This window comes from Schistocerca nitens, chromosome 1 (genome assembly GCF_023898315.1).
Source record: "Schistocerca nitens isolate TAMUIC-IGC-003100 chromosome 1, iqSchNite1.1, whole genome shotgun sequence".
Classification (NCBI taxonomy): Eukaryota; Metazoa; Arthropoda; class Insecta; order Orthoptera; family Acrididae; genus Schistocerca; species Schistocerca nitens.
In genome coordinates this window covers 275,055,792-275,073,561 of record NC_064614.1, presented here as the reverse complement: position 1 = coordinate 275,073,561, position 17,770 = coordinate 275,055,792, and the positions used below count along the sequence as shown (strand labels likewise).

At 39.6% G+C, this 17,770-nt stretch overlaps 1 protein-coding gene across 2 annotated transcripts in view; it reads left to right on the top strand.

The window, feature by feature from the left end:
- Window positions 1–1,502: 1,502 nt before the first annotated feature.
- The window catches only part of LOC126248133 (protein N-lysine methyltransferase METTL21D-like), a 33,754-nt gene continuing 17,486 nt past the window's right edge, over window positions 1,503–17,770 (top strand). The window contains exons 1-3 of one of the 2 annotated variants that reach the window (XM_049948836.1): window positions 1,503–1,836; window positions 3,196–3,385; window positions 14,364–14,540. In XM_049948836.1, the coding sequence (XP_049804793.1) occupies window positions 1,580–1,836; window positions 3,196–3,385; window positions 14,364–14,540 (624 nt within the window). In that variant the 5' untranslated portion in view covers window positions 1,503–1,579. Of the gene's footprint in view, window positions 1,837–3,195; window positions 3,386–14,363; window positions 14,541–17,770 lie in introns of those variants that run through there. The other variant, XM_049948828.1, reaches the window with a different exon arrangement.

The following is a 17,770-nucleotide window of genomic DNA, read 5'->3' as shown; positions in this document are numbered from 1 at the left end:
GAAGTTATTTGTTTCTTGCGTATAGTGTTGTACATTACATGACTTGCCTTTAGGAACAAAAACAAATTCAAGTGCTGTTTTTTGCCGATGTATTGCCAGTTAGAGTAGTGCCAGGCGACGAAACATTGCATAGACATTTTGAAAGCTCCCCTCAAAATGCCAGCTACAGTTATTTTCGAACCCAAAATGAATTAGAGTCTGAAATAAACTGTGCATTTTTATGCTATGTATTATCTACGGGTTGTCCTTGCAGGATCATCATTAAGTTTTCACAAAGATTTGAAAATCGATGTTGAAACTTCTCAAAGTGGATCAAAATCATAAAATATTGGAAATGTTATCCATATGAGATTTTTTATAGCAGGAAAACAATTCATTTGGAGAAGAGGGCTTACGGTGTTACCAACCGAAAATAATGTAAATGGTGGGAAAACGTAAAATCTCGGAATAAAAAACAGATTTTATTACATGTATACTGTTTGCGTGTTTATAACTTTGACTAGGTATTGCAATTGTTCTGTAGAAACTAACAGAAGAATATGGTAAACACATGACAATGTTCTCAAAATTTCGAAATCACATGTGTGGGGAAATGGTTTGCACCCACTGACATACAGTAAAAACCTGTAGGCGCTCCTGGCAACACGTCTACTACGCTCGTCCGCCTCCATCCTCTTGTGGAGTATTACTGCGCGGTGCGACATCCGCATCAGACAGGTTTAACCGATGGTATCGAGAAAGTTCACAGAAGGGCGGTTCATTTTGTTTTATCGCGAAATAGCGGAGATAGCGTCACGGCAATCATTAAAACATAGGCAATTTTCGGTGATGGCAGGATCTTTTTGCAATGTAAAATTAGTTTGTTGGCACCCATAGATGCGGGGAGAAGTAATCACTGTAATAAAATAAGGTAAATCAGAGCCCGCACGGGAAGACTAAGTGTTCTTTTTTTCCCTCGCGCTTTTAGCGAGTGAAACCGTAAAGAAATAGTTTAGAAGTGGTTCGATGAACCCTCTGTCAGGCACTTAATTGTAAACTGCAGGGTACCCATGTAGATGTAAATCGCTATTGCTCATTCATCGTTACTGGACAAATATCTTACTTCAATGCTGTTTGTATACCGATGTTATAATCTTTAATTTAAGCTCTTTTAATTGCAGTTGGCTTGAGAAGGAGAAACTGATATGATCAGCTGTTGTGGAAGAAAGCCATGGAAACAAACATATAACTCGCAGTGAGTTCCCATACGCACAAATCCATCATTGGTGTAGTGAAAGAAACCACTTCTGTGCTGGAAGAAGAAATGCCGGTACCAAATACATCATGTTTAAAAAATAATACATTTTATTTCGATTGTTTCAATTAGCTTTTAAAGTTGATTTTATACACCTTATGATCCGAACTACATTTTCGCCTTAATAATTATAAGATGCGGCTTCTCAAATTAGCATTTGTTTGACGGCGGAATGTTGGTAGCGATACCACCGTAGCCACGTGTCCACGAGAGTGGGAAAACTGGTTCCCATTCGAAAATCATTTTGTCGCTTTGTGGAACCATTAAATTATTTTTGAAATTTAAATGGCAGAAGTTCCAGAAAACAAAACCGGAGAAGGTGGATTTTTTGTCAGAAAGTTAGATATTGGATTGATATCACCTCTGACTCTGTACCAGAAAGAAGTCGGCAATGTTAGCTGTGTAGTATGGGACGCGGCGATAGTACTCGCGAAGTATTTAGAAGTAGAAAATTCGCGGAATAAGTCGTGGCTTAAAGGTAGTTCAGTTGTAGAACTTGGTGCAGGTCTAGGATGCGTAGGGCTAACTGCTTCATGTCTCGGGTAAGATATTGGAACAATAAGCATGTTTCAAGGGAAAAAAGGTTCTACCGATGCTTGCCCCTACAAACTCAATGGGGTATGATTGTGTCATAGTTAAACAGCTGTGGATATAGAATCTTCAGGGTTTACTAATTTACGGTACGTGTCTTGGTTACTAACTTACATGTATAGCTGTTTGTATTTCGCCTGTTATGTGTATATGGAAGTTATAAGCTTTGTGTGCACAACTTGACACATTCGAAAAAAAGCGTCACTCTCGCCCCCCTTAGACTGTATGTAATGATACATATTGCTGTCAACTGTTTATAAACTACTTTTTTTTGCCTGTGGCTTGGTCATGCTTTCTACCTGCGGATCATCGGAAAAGTGCCATATTTGGTACCTGTAAAGTATATTAACTTTGAATTCTGTGTTTTTTGTTATCCATAATTGTCAACTGTGTTACAATTTAGCATGAATTCATTCCGCAGAATTCTCCATCGTTACTTACAGACCACTGAATCAATATTTTAATTACTTGTTTACTTACTGTCGTGGCGTTACAAACCTCACTGTGTTTTCTTCTTCACCATTCTCCTCAATCACAAAATGGGCCAGATATCTTCCGCAGGATTTTATTCTCTGTATAAATATCTATTCTCCATACTTATGCCTCGTGTAGTAATAGAGGCCTGATTACTTTCGCATATTTATTGATAAAATTTTGTATGACTGTAGTTTGTTGACTGAATATGATGCTCTCTGATGCCGCTTTTATCCTCAACTCTATTACCGGTTTCCCGTCATTTTTGTTGTTTACTCCAACCCAATATGTGGTCATCAATCTGTATGGTTTTTCTGCTTTTTTGTGTTAATTCCTTCTACCCTCTTTCCTCGTCATTTACCTCTAATCCAACTTACTTTGCTTTTTGAAATAACTGTTTTAACTAGCCAGATAAAGTAATTGAATCGTGCTCCAGACATCATTACTGCCAGTATGATACTAGACACAGTAACTGCCAGTATGAGTCCACTTCATTGTTTTCAATTTACTGTAAGACAGTGAAACAATGTATCTTAAATTTTATTGAAGTATGGTAAAAGAAACATTTTCTTCCTTCTGTAAACAACAGACTGTTAGCATGTTGCTGAACTTCTTGTCATTTAATAATTTCTTGTCATTTAATAATTTAGTACTAGTCAAAACAAAATGTGGTGGTGGTGGTGGTGGTGGTGGTGGTGGTGGTGGTGGTGGTGATGGTGGTACTACTACTACTACTACTACTACCACCACCACCACCACCACCACCGTTACGCTATTCTAGTACTGTTAAATAATTATTATTTGTTATTATTCAGGCTGTATAACATATGTTCCAGTGCTCATGTAACTATGACTGACCTTCCTGAGATAATGCCATTAATGAGGCATAATATAGATGTCAACAGACACCTCTGGACACAAAGTGGTGGCAGCGCTACTGCTGAAATTTTGCGTTGGGGTGAAGAAGTCAGTGAGGTCAAGGAAATCAGTTTGTTACTCCTTGCAGATTGTGTTTACTATGAAGAGGTATGTGCACAAATCAATAATTCTTAATGAATTGGTGATATTTTTTAAGACTTGTTCTCTTTCAGCTTAAAAATAGTAATGTCCAAGTAAAATCTTCTATGCTTACATTGAAAAACACTTTTGATATGCACATTTCTGACAGATTTTGTGTAACAACGTCTGACATTGATCTTGAGCTAATTTTCTAATACGCTGAAAACAAATAATTCTAAAATGTGTTTTAGTATAATTGAGATTTCATTACGTATTTGCACCAAAGCAAGTTGAAATTGTTGGTGGTGGTTGTTCTCCGTGTTGTCTTCAATGCAAAGATGCATTTTTATGCAGCTCTCCACTGCTGAAATATGTTAGAAAACGAATATTTGCATACTTTCAAATACACACAGTTCATTACGTACTGGTTCAACAGAAAGCATGTACAACAACATCATACAGAGAAACCACACACAGGTGCATATTACCAACCACTGAACATAAAATACTGACTTTAGTTATTAAAGAACACCAAAGACGTAAAATATATTGACACTCTCCCTTATTTATTAACTTGCAGAGTCCAATCATATTACATAAATACTGATATCTAATGGAAAAACAGTGGCTTTGTTAGTATATCAGCAAGTTGTTCTTCAGTGTCTACTTTTGCAACTGTGATATCACCAGCACTAACTAGTTCACGAACAAAGAAGTTCCTTATACGAATATGCTTCGTACTTCGGTGAAACTCAGGATTTGGGGCAAGCTGGATAGCAGCTTGGTTGTCAACCTGCAGAACTGGTGTTTCCTCCAATTTGTCCAATTCTCTCAGAAGCTTCTTGATCCAGACAATTTCCTGAGCAGCTTCACTGGCAGCCACAACCTCAGCTTCAGTTGTGGACATGGCAACAGAAGATTGCCTCTGACTAATCCAGGAGACAGGTGCCCCAGAATACAGTGCCCAGAGCCCAGACCACCACCATGGTCTGCATCACTACAACACTAAAACCTGGTTCTTAGAATTGTTTTTATATAAAGTCCATAATTTGTTGTGCCTCTCGGGTATCGTAAGATTCTTTTAACTTCCACTACATCACGATCTGTTGGTTTTTTTCAAGATTTCTTGATACAACACTGACAGCATATGCAATGTCGGGACATGCCCCACATATCAGAAACATCAGTGCTCCAACAGCTTGCCTGTACAGAAATTAAGAGTTTCAAGGTCTTTCTTTTATATCATTGTCCTTTATAATGGGTATAGTTACAGCCTTGCAGTTCATGTTGAAACACTCTAGTATTTTCTCTGTGTAATGAGTTTGACTTACACGTACAGTTCCACATTATTGTTGGTCAATTTCCAGACCTAAGAAAAATTATTCAGGCACTGAAGTAATTTTAGACTCTTCTCTTAAATCACTGACAATGTCTTCTAGTTCCTGTGTACTGCGAGCTGCAATCAGTCCATCAACATAAAGCACAAGGAATATTTTCTTACAGCCTTTCTGTCTCATGAAAAGACAAGGATCAGCTTCACACCTCTGGAAGCCCAATTTAGTGAGATGATTACTGAACTTCTCATTCCAGCAACACGGAGCCTGTTTCAGTCCGTATAAACTTTTCTTCAAGCGATATACTCTCCCAGATCCATTATCACATCCTTCAGGTTGTTGCACATAAATGGTTTCTTTTAAATCACCATAAAGAAAAGCAGTTGAAACATCTATTTGTACAAGTTTCATGCTCTCACTTGCAGCAACACTTAGTAGTGCTCGAATGGTAGACATCTGGCTACAGGACTAAACGTCTGGTCATAGTCAACTCCTCTGCTGCGAATAACCCTTAATCACCAATCTTGCCTTGAATTTATTGACTGACTGAGCCATCAGCATTTGTTTTAACTTTATACACCCATCTATTAGGAATGGCCCTCTTTCGATCTGGTAGGTCAACCAGATGTCAAGTTTTATTTTCTTGAAGAGCTTTTATTTCTGAATCCATGACTTCCTTCCAGAAATCGTTTTGAACAGACTTCATGGCATCGCTGTATGTTTCTGGTTCCTGGAAAGATAGAGAGGTGCATTACATAATCATTAAATTTGTGTGGAGGCCTGAGGGTTAACCGATCACGCAGATGTGGTGAAGCTTCTCCACTTGTCTTCCTGATCTTCCTCCTGAGGGTCTTCATATACATCCAAGGAACTGCCATCCTCTTCACTCTCGCTATCAATACCATACTGGTCTTCAGTCTGAGGTGCTGGATCCTGATGATTGAAAACAGTCACTGGAAGAGTTGAACTTTTCTCATTCTTCAGTGGCCTCTCGTCATCTCATTCTTCAGTGGCCTCTCCTCAAAGATATCTGACCTAATGAGTTTACACATCTCTCCACAATAAATTCTGTAACCCTCACTGTGATCATATCCAATAAGGACACCTTTCAGTGCTTTTTGGTCCATCTTCCTTCTCTGTTGTTTTGGAATATGAGCATAACAGGTGGAGCCTATCACCCGAATTTGATTCAGTCTTGGCTTCTTTCCATACCACAGTTCATATGGAGATGTTCCTGTAATGCTGGAAGGCCCTGTTCGGTTCAGAATGTAGGTTGCAGTGTTCACCATCTCTCCCCAAAGTTTCTGTGGAATGTTTCTGTGTGCATGCATTATGGCTCTGGCAGTTTCCATAACTGGAGTGTATGGCATTGTGAGGCGTTGAAGGATACCCTCTTTGTGAAGAATCTCTTTTGCTTGTTTGTTGTCAAATTCTGTCCCATTATCACTCGGAAGTTCCTTGGTGGTATGTCCAGCAGCTTTTGCTTCACCTTTGAACTGCTTTAACTTTTCTGCCACTCTAGACTTTTCTTGTATGAAATATGTTGCCCTAAACTTTGTACAATCATCTTTGAAAAGAACAAAATACCAGAAGGTACTTGAAACGGACCACATACATCAGTGTGAATAAGCTCACCTGGTTCTGCTGTCTTCTTTCTGGTGCCAAATGGTAAACGATGAGCCTTGCCATAAATACAGCCTTCACAAAGTTCACTGTCCATTCCCACCTCAATATTTAACTCACTACGAAGTACAGACTTCACATGTCGCTTGTTCTGTTGTCCAAATCTTTCATGATAAAGCTGCAACATATTATCTCTGCTAGCGGCATTAACTTCACTGAGGGAGCTAGGTTTCACATTTCTTACAGCAAGTTTAAAAAGGCCTCCAAAGCGATCACGGACACCTACCAATCTAGTGACATTATCAATCTTAAGATGACAAATTTCTGCAGTTGATGTGAATTTACTTTCTGGGTGTTGACCCTGTGCTGCAAGAACAGAGAATAGATTCATGTGTTTCTGAGGTACATATCATACATCTGTCAAGGTAATTCTCTTCCAGTTTCCTCCAAATGTTGCTTCAATGTCTATTGAACCTTTTCCAGTTGCTTCAATTATGTCACCATTAGCTGTAGTAATTGAGTGTTTTGTTAGAAAAGGCTGAAATGTCTTGAAACAATTCCTCTCATTTGTAATATGACTTGTTGCACCATTGTCTAAATACCAGTCCTCATTTCTACATTCAGAGTTCATCAAAGATGATATCACAGCAAGAAGTAGCAAATTTGTACCTGTAGTAGCTGGTTTTGGAGGTTTGCCATCAGCTGCCCACTTTCTGCACACTTTAATTGTATGGTTGGGTTTCTTGCAGTAATTACATATTAATTTCTTTTTCTTCTTTCTCTCCATTGCATTTACTTGCTGAAATGACAGCCTCGATGAGCCTGTAGTGAGGGCTTCTTGTTTATTAAAATCATACTTCTTTATAGTCAAAGCTTTTTCATATGCACACAATTGATTTGTTAAATTATCAATTGTTCTGTCATCTCTACACATTAGCATCCAACTAGATTTATACAAAAAATAGTCTTCTGGTAGTGTACCTAATATGTTACAAATCAAAAAGAAATCGGGCATTTCTGAATTATTTACAATATCTTTAACCATTTCCTGTTTCAGTTCAGTCCACAAATTTTTCAGTTTGGAAATATGTGTCGCAATATTGTCTTCAGGAGCCTTTTTGTAACTAAAGATCTGCAAACAAAGGTTGTAAACTTTGTGTTCAGACACACCATCAAATATTTTGTGTAATTCTGTCCACACTTCACACACTGTAGTTAGACACATTATTTTCTGCAAAGTTTATTCAGACATATTTGTAGTCAAAACAGGTAGAGTGTTGATGTCTGCTTTGTTAAAAGCTTCTAATGCACTTTTGTAGATCGCCCTTTGTTCAACGGTAGCACCTTCTGAAAGAATAATAGGTTTCACAAACCTGCCTTCCACAACAGCAAGTGCGCCAGGAATTCCTCGCAGACAAATACTTATTTTGTAGTTCCAGGTGTTCCAATTTGTTTTGCCTTCCAGAAGTCAGATGTTGATAATTCTCGTTGAATCCATAGTTGGTTGTGTGGAATTAACAACTTCAAAAAGTCTTCTTGGAGATAACTTTAAAAAAAAAACTTTTGTACAGAGTTAAGTTATTATTTTTGTGCAAGTGTCCTTTTAACATGCACCTGGGGCCATAACCTACTGAGATTTTGTTAGAAAATGAATATTTGCATACTTTGAAATACACATGGTTTATTAGGCACCGGTTCAACACAAAGCATGTACAAGAACAACATACAGAGAAACCACACACAGGTGCATATTACCAACCACTGAACATCCAAGCCTATCACTATAGTCAATCCTTAATCAGTATATAAAATTTTGTCCCTCCCCCACCCCCAAAACACACACACACACACACACACACACACACACACACACACACACACACACACACACACACACACAAAAAACCTACTTCGCTCAGTTACCAGATTAAGTATTGTTCAATGATGTCTCAGGCTGTGTCCAACCAATGTTATCCGGACTTTTACTCAAGTTATGTCAGAAACCACATTTCTTTCTGATTTGGTGTGGTACTTCAGTTGTAGCATTGAATATGTAACAGCATATTTCAAAAGCTTATATTATCTTTTGTGTGTTGTTTATTATCCATGTGCCACTTCCATATAAAGTTGCGCGTGAGAGACAGTTACTTGAGAAAACATTTAAATTTATCTTTCACAGAAAAGCGCCTCGTGTTATCAGTCTGCACTTTATATAGTTTCTTATTCAACCATTGACTGTTAGTTTAATGCCCAGATAGAAAGCTTAGTGGACTACTTTGTGTTTCACGTCTTGTCTAATTCCCTCAGCACTGCCTTATTAAAAATAAGTGCACACCATTAACTTGCTTATAGCCTGTCTATCCCATATAGCCAACCTTAGAAATCCTTTGTTGTCTCTGACAGAATCACTCTGTCATCGATAAACCTTCAAACTTTCATTTTGCTCCTTGAACTTAAATTGCCTCTTGAAATTTGTCCTTAATTTCCTATGTTGCTTACTCATTGTACAGCTTGTATAACGTGGACGATAGGTTACAACATTGTCTCATTCCCTTCTCTATTGTTGACTTCCTTCCAAATCCTTTTACGCCTATAAGTATTGTCTTTATTTATTTATTTATTCATTCATTCATTCATAGACCATTTGGTACAATAGTATTGGCCACATCAAAAATGAACAAAAATTGTATTTGTATGTAACATTTACAAAATGGGATAGGATAGGGTGGGCAATCGGCCATGACCTAGTCAAAGGAACCATCCGAGCAGTCACCTTTGCGACAAGGGGAACCATGGAAAAATCAAGTCATGATGGCTGGACGGGGAAACAAACCCCAGTCCTCTTGTATACAAGTCCAGTACATTAAGAGTAGAGTAGCCACATCAGTCAGTACATGATTGGAAGGGAATAACAAAATGCATTGTCTACATTATAAGTGCAATATGCACAGTAAGTAAGTGAATGAAATTTTGATAATAAAAACTCTGAAAAAGTGAAAACACGTGAATAAATTACGTGCTACTACCTAAAAGTGCAAAATGCTCAATAATAATGTATGGAAAGTTCTGGCTGAAAATAGCAAATTATTTAGGAATAAAGGAGACAACTTACTGAAAGGCAGAAGTGCTGTATCATCAATAGGCACACAGACAAAATGTTTGTGTGCCTTTCAGTGAATCGTCGTCTTTTATTCCTAAGTAATTTGTAAAATGCAGAATAAGTCACCCAGTGAGGTAGGTAAATCACGACTCTGATTAAAAGCACCTCTCAGAAAATAATAAACACAAGCACATTATAGAGCACTGCAAAAAGATATGAAGCATGAGCACATGAAACCCTGCTGACACTAAAACAGTCACAATTAGGTTAGCACCATTTCCTTTCTCATTGGAGGTGTGTGTCACTCTATTTGAAACAGAGCAAACAGAAGACCAGCAGCCGAACCATTCTTTGAAAGACAAACACATTACTGATAGTGCATCGGTTGACAGAATCGGAACAACCCAACAATGAATGACGGCCTAGTTATCCAATAAGTTAACATATTCATTTACACTGTAAAAGCAGTTCTCAACAAGAAATGGTTTTAACTATTATTTAAAAACACTTACCTTCTCCAACCTTGTTACGTATGTTGACAGCACAGTATACAGACTGAAACCAAAGTGGCTCACATGTTTCTGAGAGCAGGTTGTACTAACTTGTTCTGTATATTATAACTCTGGTAATCATAGTTGACTAGCAGGTCACAAAGTGTAGCCCATGTCATCAGCACACATTTGTATGTGTACAATGGTAAACAAACACAACCTTTAAATAGGGGCTTGAAGTGAGTGCTAGCTGAGTTATGTGACAAGATTCGAATAGCCCTTTTCTGTAATGTAAAAATTTCTTTTGGTCGGCTACTAACTTTACCCCAGAAAACTATCCCGTAAGATACAAGGAAACTGAAAGTAACCAAAATAATCCATTCTGGCAACACCGGGGGAGCAAACTTTAGAAATAATTCTCATAGCAAAACATGCAGAACTCAATTTCTAGGCGAGATTAGTTTCAGGGCCTTTCAAGTTTGTGTTAGTCAGTGTGCATTCCTTAAGTTTTGTACACCTTCTAACTCATTTCTGTCCAGTACCAGATGGAGACCTAGGTTTTAACTTTTGTTCCCAATGTGTATATAGTTTGTTTTCTTCAGATTTATTGTCAACCTTTTGGTATTGAACCATGAATGCAAGGACTTACAGTTGCGGTGGACAGAGGTCCCTGAACATCACTATCTATTACCTAGTGTCATCTGCAAACAACAAGATCTTGGCACCAATGTCTGAGATGTGTATATCTTTTATAAAGTAAGGAACAGTAGGTGACATAACGCACTTCACTGGGGTGCACCTGTTTTGACTTTTCTTGCATCAGATACTTATCTGATTTTATGATTAGCATGAGTTGATGTGGGCTCCACAACCTGTAATCTACTCTGCAAATATAATTGAATCTACATCTGTTCTATTCCTTTTATCCCCATTACATCAAACTTATCTCAAAGGATTTCATGACTAACCATGCCAAAAATGATAGTAAAAACCTAAATTAACTCTGACAACACTATTGTTGTTATCCAAATTACTATTTTGTCAGTGTAATCATTTATCACTGTTCCTGTACTTCTGCCAGTTCGAAAGCCATGCTTGTTATCATCCAATAGACTGTGGTCATCTAAGTACTTGATGACTAGTTGTTTCTTTACTCCCTCCATAACTTTAGAGAATGTCAAGTGGAGTGGAAAATGGGTCAGTAATTTTCAACTTTATGCCCATTTGCACACGAGTAAAGGTATCGCTTTTGATATTTTTAATGGGAATACTCAATCTTATTCTCTAGGTCTGGTACAGAACCATTTGCTCTCTGTATTTTATTTCTGATTGTCCTGCAGATCAGCTTTATCAGCTGTTCCATTGTTCTGGAAATGATTCATTTTAATATTTAGCAATCAAGACTTAATGAACTGATTGTTGTAGAAAGAGACTTCAACCACACAGACACCCAAATGCACATAGCCACAAGCACAGTGATACTGACTATTGAGTACCGATTTTAGAGAACAGTTGCCTGGGCTAATGGATGAGTAGAGGAGGGTACGGGAAGACGCACGAAGCAAGGAGAGATTAGTGTGAGGCAGGAGTGGGAAAGACAAATACTCAGCGGCTTCACAACAAAATGAAGGGAGTTACGAGGGGGTTGAGCATGCAAGAAATATAGAAAGGGGAAGGTGGAAATTTGGTTGGGGGGGGGGGGGCAGTGCACAGCCTAGATGAGAAAGGAGTGGTATGAACAGCAATAGAAGAGAAAGAGAAAAAGTTAAAGGGAGGCAGTGGGTAGCGAAGGTTTAGGCCAGGGAAATTACAAGCATGTAGAATTCGGAGGAGAGACACATCCTGCCTGTGTACCTCAGAGAAACTTATCTTATGCAGGACGGGAGTATCCAGATGGCATGCATAGCAAACCAGCTGTTGAAAAGTTGTATGTGCTGTGCCGTGTAGCATGTTCGGCAATTGGATGATCTAGTTTGCGATTGGTCGCAGTTTGGTGATACCCATTTAGGCCAGTAGACAGTTGGTGGGTGATACCCATTTAGGCAAGTAGACAGTTGGTGACCTGTTGTGCCCATGTTGCATGGTGCACAGTAATTATTGCAGCCAGGGGCATCTCGTTCTAAAGGGCCAGAGGGGCACACCCCCACAAACAGTATGTGACATGATTTTGGCATAATACGACTGACAGAAACCCAATGTAATCAGACCCAGTTCTCTCTGTTGCCGACTCATCACAAAGTGTACCATTTTGCAGTGACAAACCAGTTTTTCTTTACCCTTCCCATTCACCCAAAGCCAAGAGTCAGTGGAAGGTGGACCATAGCCCTGTACTCCCTCCATTTTCCTGGCCCACAGTCACTGTGACGTGACCAAGCAGTTTCACCTTCTCCATCATGCTCCTTGCCGAAGCATAGCTGTGGGCCAGCAAGCACGGGCCCCAGTGGATGGGCCGCTGCACATGTACTCCTCTTTCCCTACACCACAGCCGTGCTATGGGGCTATTGGCAGATGGCCCTTACTCCCCCCACACCCCCAGCTCCTAAAAGTACAGTCCCAGTAACATGACCAAGCTGTTTACCTTCCTCCAGCTCAGCTTTGAGCCTCCTTGATTGGGCCCGGTGGATGGACCATCTCACCCATACCCTTCTTTCCCCGAACCCCGCTGTCTCAGCTGCATTCCCACTCCCCCCCCCCCCCCCCCCCTACCCACGTGCCCACAAGTCTTTGCAATGTTTGGGGCCAGCCACCTTGCACCCACAGCTCCAGACGGTAGTTGCTGTCACATGCCTTGTTGCATTCCTCCCCCTCCCCGTCCCCTTCTGCCCTATCCCCCTCTGCCCTACTGCCATTCCTCAAAAGGAAATGTGGGAAACAGCAAACAAGGCCATCTTTCAGTGTGCTGGAGCTGTTTGGTTGAAACTCAAGTGTTTGCACAGTGCACAGTGACGACTTTAAAACAAATATAGAAGATAGTTTGCTTAAAACGCCCTTTCATTTGTTAAGTATAGAAGAGAAGCTGGAAATAAGGCAGTTACATGCACATCAACGAAAAGATTTCATGATATCTCAATTCAATGGAAAGAAGAGAACTTTCTGCAACTCATGGTTCTGTAACTTGGTTAACAGTTAGTGAAGAAAAGCAAAAATTATTTTGTTTCTATTGTGTGTTTTTGGTTGTGAAGGATTGTGGACAATAGGCATTAAGAAACCAGAAAAAAGTGGACTACATTCAGAAAATGCTTGTAAATACAAAATGTTTGGCACAATTAGCATTGCTGTTCAGAAAGATTCAGCATATAAAATGTCAGATCAGAACCATAATGAATTAGTTACAAAGAATAGATGTGTATTTAACAGAAGAGTAGAGTGCTTAATGTTTTGTGGAGCTCGTGAGCTGGCACGAAACACTCACAATGAAGAAAGTGTCAGCAAGCTGTAGCAATTTCTTAGATTTGTTACCTTTTCTAGGAAATCTTGACAGCACGTTAGATGAACCCTTAAGCAGTTATAGAACTATCGTATGGACATGTACATCACACATCGTATGCAATGAACTTTTAGACTTTATGTACCAAGTTTATGTTGAAGAACTGATTAAAGACATTAATGCTACCACATTTGTTTCTGTGCAGGCAGATGAAACAACAGATGATATATGCAGAAGTCAATTTGTCATACTGTGGTATATTAAGGGAAGCAAACCAGTTGAGATTCTTTCCTTTGAAAATGTTAATGATAGGACAGCATATGGGCTTAGTGAGGTCCAAAAAAGAAGTCTGGAACCTTTCAGTGTTCAAGAAAAACTCATTCCTCAGGCATACAGTGGTGCCCCAGTAATGAATGGTAGTCATGGTGGCGTACAGACTCCAGTGTGGAGTACTTTCCCATATGCCAAGTATGTCCACTGTTCTGCATACCAAATGAATTTGGTTAGTAAGAATGCTCGTGATAAAAACATAGTCTCTCAGATTTGTAGTATAATGTGGTGAAAAAATGATTTTTGCATGGTGAAGTTTGGGATGTGTATCATTGCTTAACACAAGAAAACAGAATACCGCATCATATTAAGGATATCCTCCACCAAATAAACAATATGTATCTCTTGTAATCCGGGGTGCTGCTTCTTAATGCTGCCATAGGTTCATCTTGGTTTTACTGCATTGCCACTCAGGAATTGTGCAATGGTAGGAATAAGCTCCAGGAATTTGTTTTCACAAAGAGTTTTATTTTGCACACTAGATGTTGGGTGGCGAACTACATGTAAAACTGACTTAACACTGTCTCATGACTGACTTAAAACTGAACTCCAACCGAGATATGGTGGCGTACAAATCGCTTCTATTTATATGATTTTAAACAATTACTGACATTGACATGTGGAAAAATGGGGTCTACTGCCTGATGTTTGTGTCGCTCTGGCACAATATTTCGACCACATAACTCGTTGCCTTCTTCAGGTGCTACCTGAGACTGCGGTACTGGAGGATCTTGTCCAGTATTTATGCTCAGAGGGCGCTGGGTGCTCTCTCTGCCGTCTGCGCCCGCCTGGCGCTGCCTGTAATGTGTTCTCTCTTCCCTGGTGCTCCCTCGGACGTCCGCGCCCGACTTGGTCACCATCTGTGGCAGCTGTCTGAGGCCCGTCCTGTGTCAGGCGTTCCATTTGCGGTCCGCGCCCGCCTGGTGCTGCTCCTGAGGTGTTGGCACTTCCCTGGTGCTCCCACGGACGTCCGTGCTCGCCTCGTCCACCATCTGCAGTCGTGGCAGCTGTCAGAGGCCCATCCTGCGTCAGGACTTGTGTTCGCGGTCCGCGCCCGCAATTTTTCCACATCTCAAGATCTCGCTGGGAAAGCCTGAAGAGTTACTTACTGACATTGTTAAATAATAAAATTTTTAGGTTCAACAATTAAAACTTTTATGTACATCTTCCCAAATTACGTAGAAATTTACATGAAATAAAAGTGAATAATTTCATACAAAGACAGGAAAGAATCTGTTTCTATTAAGACTATAAATTACATGTTTTATCATTACAACAATGTTGTTGTTGTTTTGGTTGTTGTGGTCTTCAGTCCTGAGACTGGTTTGATGCAGCTCTCCATGCTACTCTATCCTGTGCAAGCTTCTTCATCTCCCAGTACCTACTGCAACCTACATCCTTCTGAATCCACTTAATGCATTCATCTCTTGGTCTCCCTCTATGATTTTTACCCTCCACGCTGCCCTCCAATACTACATTGGTGATCCCTTGATGCCTCAGAACATGTCCTACCAACCGATCCCTTCTTCTAGTCAAGTTGTGCCACAAACTCCTCTTCTCCCCAATCCTGTTCAATACCTCCTCATTAGTTATATGATCTACCCATGTAATCTTCAACATTCTTCTGTAGCACCACATTTCGAAAGCTTCTATTATCTTCTTGTCCAAACTAGGTATAGTCCATGTTTAACTTCTATATGTTGCTACACTCCATACAAATACTTTCAGAAACGACTTCCTGACACTTAAATCTATACTCGATGTTAAGAAATTTCTCTTCAGAAACTCTTTTCTTGCCATTGCCAGTCTACATTTGATATCCTCTCTACTTCGACCATCATCAGTTATTTTGCTCCCCAAATAGCAAAACTCCTTTACTACTTTAAGTGTCTCATTTCCTAATCCAATTCCCTCAGCATCACCCAACTTAATTCGACTACATTCCATTATCCTCGTTTTGCTTTTGTTGGTGTTCATCTTATATTCTCCTTTCAAGACACTGTCCATTCCGTTCAACTGCTCTTCCAAGTCCTTTGCTGTCTCTGTCAGAATTACAATGTCATCGGCGAACCTCAAAGTTTTTATTTCTTCTCCATGGACTTTAATACTTACACTAAATTTTTCTTTTGTTTCCTTTACTGCTTGGTCAATATACAGATTGAATAACATCGGGGAGAGGCTACAACCCTGTCTCACTCCCTTCCCAACCACTGCTTCCCTTTCATGCCCCTCAACTCTCTCTGGTTTCTGTACAAATTGTAAATAGCCTTTCGCTCCCAGTATTTTAGCGCTGCCACCTTCAGAATTTGAAAGAGACTATTCCAGTCCACATTGTCAAAAGCTTTCTCTAAGTCTACAAATGCTAGAAACGTAGGTTTGCCTTTCCTTAATCTAGCTTCTAAGATAAGTCGTAGGGTCAGTATTGCCTCAAGTGTTCAAATATTTCTACGGAATCCAAACTGATCTTCCCCAAGGTCGGCTTCTACCAGTTTTTCCATTCGTCTGTAAAGAATTCGCGTTAGTATTTTGCAGCTGTGACTTATTAAACTGATAATTCGGTAACTTTCACATCTGTCAGCACCTGATTTCTTTGGGATTGGAATTATTATATTCTTCTTCAAGAGGGTATTTCGCCTGTCTCATACATCTTGCTCACCAGATGGTAGAGTTTTGTCAGGCTGGCTCTCCCAAGGCCATCAGTAGTTCTAATGGAATGTTGTCTACTCCCGGGGCCTTGTTCCGACTTAGGTCTTTCAGTGCTCTGTCAAACTCTTCACGCAGTATCGTATCTCCCATTTCATCTTCATCTACATCCTCTTCCATTTCCATTATATTGTCCTCAAGTACATCGCCCTTGTATAGACCGTCTACATACTCCTTCCACCTTTCTGCTTTCCCTTCTTTGCTTAGAACTGGGTTTCCATCTAAGCTCTTGATATTCACACAAGTGGTTCTCTTTTCTCCAAAGGTCTCTTTAATTATCCTGTAGACAGTATCTATCTTACCATTAGTGATACATGCCTCTACATCCTTACATTTGTCCCCTAGCCATCCCTGCTTAGCCATTTTGCACTTCTTGTCAATTTCATTTTTGAGATGTTTGTATTCCTTTTTGCCTGCTTCATTTACTGCATTTTTATATTTTCTCCTTTCATCAATTAAATTCAGTATTTCTTCTGTTAGCCAAGGATTTCTACTAGCCCTCGTCTTTTTACCTACTAGATCCTCTGCTGCCTTCACTACTTCATCCCTCAAAGCTATCCATTCTTCTTCTACTGTATTTCTTTCCCCCATTCCTGTCAATTGTTCTCTTATGCTCTGTACAACCTCTGTTTTAGTCAGTTTATTCAGGTCCCATCTCCTTAAATTCCCACCTTTTTGCAGTTCCTTCAGTTTTAATCTACAGTTCATAACCAATAGATTGTGGTCAGTCCACATCTGCCCCTGGAAATGTCTTACAATTTAAAACCTGGTTCCTAAATTTCTGTCTTACCATTATATAATCTATCTGAAACCTGTCGGTATCTCCAGGCTTCTTCCATGTATACAACCTTCTTTTATGATTCTTGAACCAAGTGTTAGCTATGATTAAGTTGTGCTCTGTGCAAAATTCTACCAGGCGGCTTCCTCTTTCATTTCTTACCCCCAATCCATATTCACCTACTACGTTTCCTTCTCTCCCTTTTCCTACTACCGAATTCGTCACCCATGACTATTAAATTTTTGTCTCCCTTCACTATCTGAATAATTTCTTTTATTTCATCACACATTTCTTCAATTTCTTAATCATCTGCACAGCTAGTTGGCATATAAATTTGTACTACTGTAGTAGGCGTGGGTTTCGTGTCTCTCTTGGCCACAATAATGTGTTCACTATGCTGTTTGTAGTAGCTAACCCGCACTCCTATTTTTTTATTCATTATTAAACCTACTCCTGCATTACCTCTATTTGATTTTGTATTTATGACCCTGTATTCACCTGTCCAAAAGTCTTGTTCCTCCTGCCACCGAACTTCACTAATTCCCACTATATCTAACTTTAACCTATCCATTTCCCTTTTTAAATTTTCTAACCTACCTGCCCGATTAAGGGATCTGACATTCCAC